Genomic DNA, 6173 nt, shown 5'->3' on the forward strand with positions numbered 1-6173 from the left:
TGCCATCCCCCACAGAGACAAAGCCCAAGAGGGACCAGGGGCCGACGCAGCCCACACAGGGGTGTGTAAGGAGGGCACCGCCTCTGAAGGTTAGGTTAAGGCACCTGTTTCTTCCCAAAGCAATCGCAAAGAAAATCTCTCCCTGCTGCCCAGGCTTTGCGACAGAGGCTGGGATGGGGACAGAGAGGCTGCAGCCAGACAGGCAGCTGTGGGTTCCAGAGAGGTGACAATGCCAAGGTTGCAAAGGCAGCTTTGGGGAACAGGACGCTATGGGCCTCCTGCAGGGGCTCAACAGCCTGGGCCCATGTGGCCACCCGGGGTACCCCTGGCCTGCAGCAGCTCGAGACTTGAATGGAGATGGTAGGAAGCAACCTGTCTTCCGAGAAAGGAGAGAAGCCCCGACACTGAACTTGAGAGGCCTTGCCTATCACCAGCTGGCTAATTTTGCATCCTCGAATCAGTCGTTGCCTTTGTGAAGCGATGCCCATTTCTGGGCACAAACACAGTACACACCCTTACAGCCTGTGTGCCGGGTTCTAAGCGATGTCCATCTGGTACCTCATTTGACTCTGACGATCCTACCAGGTAGGCAGAGGGCTGAGTCCACGGAATGCCAATCTGCAGGTCAAGAGTGGTCAACAACTGGCCATTTCACATGGTCGGTTCAAAGTATTACGTCCACTTGACGCGTGAGGGGACTGGGCCCAGCTTGGACGCGTCACTGGCCACGATTACAAACTGGAGCCCACTCTGCAGACACTTCCCAGGGTCACCTCCCCTAAGTCTTGGAAAGCTGGGCCAGGCGGTTTCGGTGGCAACAAGGAGATGCTGACACTGGAGAGGAAGCAAGCGTCCTGCCCCTCCTCACGGGAGCCAGCCGGTCGTCCCTCCCACCATGAGATGCATCCGGGTGTCCCCGCAGATGCGGCCCCCGGAGGACCCGAGACAAGGAGTTCCATCTACCGAAGGCTGCAGGGCACCCCAGGGCCGCAGGCCACCTGCTGCACCCCGCTGCGCCTGCCCCCCACCCCCCGTAGGTTACCTCTCCGTGTCACTGTCGCTGGATGCCAGCTCCTCCAAGGCTGCCTGCAGGTCGGCAATCCGCCGGATGGACGTCTCCAGGTCTGTCTGGAGGGTCTGTCTCACTGCCGAGAGGTCCTCCACGTGCTTCTCCTGGAGGCAGAGACCACAAGCGCACGTTGGCCTTGGGCAAGAACCCACACACCTGCCAGAGCTTCTGGGGAGGAGACACACGCTGGGCTGAGTCAAGTGTTCACTGAGCACCTAGTACATGGTGGGCACCCCTTGAGGTACGCTCTCTGCACAGATGGGCTTATGGACCCTCAGAGAGATGCTTTGAATTTTATAGAGGGCAGGGGCATTTGGGGGGCCACTGGGGCGTGGCCCATGGACAGCGCTCATTCATCCACACTGGGGTTCTGAGCCCAGCGTGTCTGACCCCAGAGCCACGCTCGGAACCTGCACCACCCATTTTGCACCAGGCACTACACCTTGGATGGATGAGCAAATGTATGAACCAATTAATGTTTCCCAGAACAGTCACCGAAGCTGGTTCAGGAAGCTGAGTCTGCCTCAGGGATGGATCTGGAGTGGGAGATTGATGTCGGCTGGGGAGCAGACAAGAATGGTTCGCGGGGCGCCTGGGTGGCTCAGGAGGTTAAGCGTCCAACTCTTGATCTCAGCTCAGGTCATGATCTCACGGTTCGTGAGGTCCAGCCGCAGGTCAGGCTCTGTGCTGCCAGGGCAGAGCCTGCTTCGGGTTCTCTTACTCTCTCTGCCCCTAGCCCACTCGAGTGCTCTCTCTCTCTCTCTCTCAAAATAAATACACTTTTTTAAAAAGAACGGTGCCCTTTCCACTCCGCCGTGCTGTCCTCAGAGGGTGCAAAGACAAAAATTGACAAGCCAACGGGGCTCGTCCCAGAGCACCCCACTGCCATTTACTAAGATCCTTCTGTGCCTGGCACTGTGCTGAGCGTCTTACCCTCAGGACCTCCCTCCCTGCTCAGAAGCCTGGCGGATGGCTATCATTGCTCCCATTTCGCAGATGAGAAACTGAGGCCCAGGAAGCAAAGGCTTAATGGCAGTGCTGGAACTCCAGCTCTGCGCATCTGCCATCTCCTCTGTGGGCTCATCTCTTCCCCCTCCGACCCTGCCCTAATCGGATTCTGTCCAGACTCGGGAAAACCTCTGACTTCCATTGGCAACAGGTTTCACCCACAGATTTCACCCACCCCTACCCTTTAATTGCAATGATTAGCAAGTAAGGGTGATTTTGCGCTCCCCCCAGGAGACACTCACTGAGCAGTGCCTAGAGACATTTTTGGCCGTCACACCTTGGTGTGTGTGTGTGTGTGTGTGTGTGTGTGTGTGTCACTGGCACCTTACAGGGATAATGCCCAACATCCTATAATGCACAGGACAGCTGCCTCCACAGAGCATTACCTCGCCCAAATGTCCACAGTGTCCCTGAGAAACCTCGGGTTAAACCCAGAATCTCACCTGCCAGCAGGTAAGCCCAGGGGGAGTCAATCAAAGGCAGAGGGAGGTCTGTAGGGGAGGATGCTTCGAGCGGTGGTGTTGAGGATGGGGAGAAGCTGAAAGCAGCCTCATCAGCCAACAACTGGGGATCGGTAGGGGGATCACGGTGTACCACCTTGACGCTCTTAGACATTCCCGTTGGAAATAAGGGCTGTGGCAGCATGGAATGCTTCTGCAGAATGAAGGCACGCAAACGGAATAGAACGGAGGAATATTGTGTCCCTAGCAGTCTGCAAATAACACGCACGCAGTTGGAAAAACACTTAGGAAGTTGGTAGTATTTACAGGATGAGGATGAAGGGAGTGGGTATTATAGATAAAATGTTTCTTTTAAGCTGTTCTAATATTATTTAAGGATTATTTGCCGACTTTAAGAAATTTTTTCACAATAACGTTTGTTTATTTTTGAGACATTAAGAGTGTGAGCAGGGGAGGGGCAGAGAGGGGGAGACAGCGAATCCGAAGCAGGCTCCAGGCTCCGAGCTGTCAGCACAGAGCCTGACGCGGGGCTCGAACTCGTGGACCCTGGGATCATGACCTGAGACGAAGTCAGACACCTAACCGACTGAGCCACCCAGGTGTCCCTTGTCGACTGTTGTTTTAAGGCACACATCTATACCAACCGCTGAGGGCGTGGAAGGGGGCAAAATATAAAGATTTAGGGTCAGACCTAAGCACAGTCCCCGGCTGCCCATTTAACTCACTAGCTGTGCAACCTCAAACAGTTTACAGCCCCTCTCTGAGCCTGGGATTGTTGCCTTTGTTTCTTAGATGAAGAAATGGAGGCCAGTGAAGGCATTCAGGGAAGTAAGGTACAGAGCCTGGATTTTTTTATTTTATTTTATTTTATTTTTTAATATATGAATTTTATTGTCAAATTGGTTTCCATACAACACCCAGTGCTCATCCCAAAAGGTGCCCTCCTCAATACCCATCACCCACCCTCCCCTCCCTCCCACCCCCCATCAACCCTCAGTTTGTTCTCAGTATTTAACAGTCAGAGCCTGGATTTAAAGACTGCTTTTGCCCCGCTCCCAGGGCAATGATCTTTCTGGGGCTACCTGTGCACACCCCCGGCGAAAGTCAGGGAGGAGCAGGGGCTGCTCCCCAATTATGGGGACATGCACAGCTGTCCTTTGCAGAGTGGCTCGGCCATTTCTGCTTATTGTGAGTCTGTGCCTTTCATCCGATTTTGAGGTTTTCCAATTTTAACGAGAGAGAGAGACAGACAGACAGAGAGAGAAAAGGCAAAAACTGAGAAGCCCAAGGGCTGAGCAGAGGAGAAGCGGCGTGGAGAGAGGCGGTCGGGGGGGGGTGACAAGGAGCTGGAAATGCATTGCAGTTGATCGAAGCCGCCAGCTGTGAAATCCCCATCTTGGTGCTGACAAGGTGAGAGACCGTCCGAGGCAGGGCACCCCCCTCCCCCACCGGGCAGGAGGCCAGTGGGCTGTCAGAGGAAATAACACACAGCGTGGGATGGCTGAGGAGGTACCTGCCTCTGGACGCCCACACGTCAGCTCCTAACGGCACCCAGAGAACTGGCTGGGCGCGAAGTCCCTGTGGCTTCCGAGCTCAGCCCCTTCCCGGGGGCGACAGAATCGACCACCTTCTCCCAGGCGACGGGGCACCTGTGTCTTTGTAAGACACGGAGAGGCTGCGCAAGGGCCACGGCTGGGCCGTTTTGGGCATGTGGTGAATGTTTATTTGGGAGATTGGGAAAGTGAGGCGGGAACAGTGGAATGGCCATGCAGCCGGCAGAGGACAAAGCCGAGACGGGCGGCCAGGTCTTGGGTTTCTCAGTAACAGCTCTTTATGCCTCATGAGCCTCAGGGATGAGAAGGGAGCACAGAGGTCCCCTCCCAGCTGTGCCTGGGTCAGCTGTGCCCATGCAATGTCACACGGAACCCTCCCGGAGCCTCCTGGTGGGCAGGCACTGTCATCTCAGGGGTGGGTGACTCTGGGCTGGGACTAAGCAGGTGGGCAGAGGAGAGGAGGCACTGAGAAGAAGCATATCTGTAATATCATGAAAGACAAAGTGGCCTCTGGACCCAGGGTGCTGGGGTTCAAATCCTAGCTCTGCCATTCACTGGCTGTGTGACCTGGAGCATGTTACTCAACCTCTCTGATCTCCAGAGAGGAAAGGCTTGGCCAACGCTGGCACTGCTATCATTTAATTCTTAGAGGAGAACGAGGAGTGACCGGAGTGGGGGGGAGCATTGCTGAGGTTTGCCAAGGTCACGGGTGAGCAAGGACTCTGGCTCCAAGGGATTTTCAGTGCCCTGCAGAGGAAGGATGTGGGTGAAAAGCAAGGGCAGCGGAGGGGATGATGTAACCAGATAGAGCGAGGAGAGCTGTGAGCAAAACCATCTATAGGGATGCCTGGGGTGGCTCAGTCCATTAAGTGTCCGACTTTCTGCTCAGGTCATGACCTCACAGTTTCATGGGTTCGGGCCCCGTGTCGGGCTCTGCACCAGCAGCGTGGATCCTGCTTGGGGTTCTCTCTCCCTCCCTCTCCCTGCCCCTCCCCTGCTTGCGCCGCCTCTGTCTCTCTCCAATAATAAAACAACAACAACAAAAGAAAACCCTCCGTAGATAAGGGTATCTGTGGACCAAGGACGGGGCCCGGGGGAGTCACATCAGACTCAGCGGGAACACCCCAAGGAGACGGTTTGGGGAAGTCTAGAGTATGTGCCATCAGTAATCAGCAAACCTTTCCTGCTTCAACTTGGAAGACAAATAGCGTCTGCTGATTGCAGAGACCAAGTCATTAGGACAATGGATGCGGTACCCCAAACAGTGTCCCTGGGGCAGACAAAACAATGCCCCCGCCGGAGACCCCTCGGGAGACATACAGGGGACACGCAAGAAGGGGGCACCGGGGAGGCACCCTCTCTCGCGTCTGGGAGCCTGGGACCTTCTTCCATTCTCCACAACATCTGACTAACAGTGCTTGGGATTGGACTGGGACCACCATGTGCACATGGGGTTGTGTTTGGAGGCCAAGCATGAAGCCGGTCTTCTCTGTTTTTATCTCTCTTTGGAGGCTTGAAGCGTGAAGAAGTTGGGGGAGAAATTAGGATATGGAACTATTCAGATAGTTAGACGTATACGGCAGAAACCCACTGGCAAATATGCCCACGTTCATCTATGGCTGCAATCGAGCCATATACACACTGTAATAACACACAACATAGATATTATATACATGTATGATATATTCATTACATGTATGTATATGTATGTTTATATACCTTTCATTCATTCACTAAACAGTTATCGAGCACCTACTGTGTGCCAGCCCTGATCTACGCACAAGTGATGCAGGCTAAGTCCTAACTTCTACGGAGTTCAACATTCTCGCAGGGACCTCATCTATCTGTATTGCTGGTGTTCAGAACATAGCAGGCGCTCAGTGTATGTTTGGGGATTGCATGAATGGTGTTATAACATGACTCTAAGTGGTGAATGAAGCGGGGGGGCCTGGGAATTCATTATGCATACATACTACCACGCACACAGAGATAAATACAGTACTGTGTGTATGTGCTGACCTCCCCAGCATCGTTTAAGAGAATCATTAACCCTTGTTAAACTTCCAGGCTACTCCCCCTGGA

The 6173-nt window shown here is 54.2% G+C and overlaps 1 protein-coding gene across 1 annotated transcript in view; it reads right to left on the minus strand.

The window, feature by feature from the left end:
- MYO18B (myosin XVIIIB) overlaps positions 1–6173 on the minus strand; it is a 242094-nt gene that overhangs the window by 36657 nt on the left and 199264 nt on the right. Inside the window, exon 39 of the mRNA XM_042961553.1 lies at positions 1043–1173. Coding sequence (XP_042817487.1) covers positions 1043–1173 — 131 coding nt within the window. The remainder of the gene's footprint in view (positions 1–1042; positions 1174–6173) is intronic.

The sequence above is a fragment of the Panthera tigris genome, chromosome D3 (assembly GCF_018350195.1).
Source record: "Panthera tigris isolate Pti1 chromosome D3, P.tigris_Pti1_mat1.1, whole genome shotgun sequence".
Taxonomy (NCBI): domain Eukaryota; kingdom Metazoa; phylum Chordata; class Mammalia; order Carnivora; family Felidae; genus Panthera; species Panthera tigris.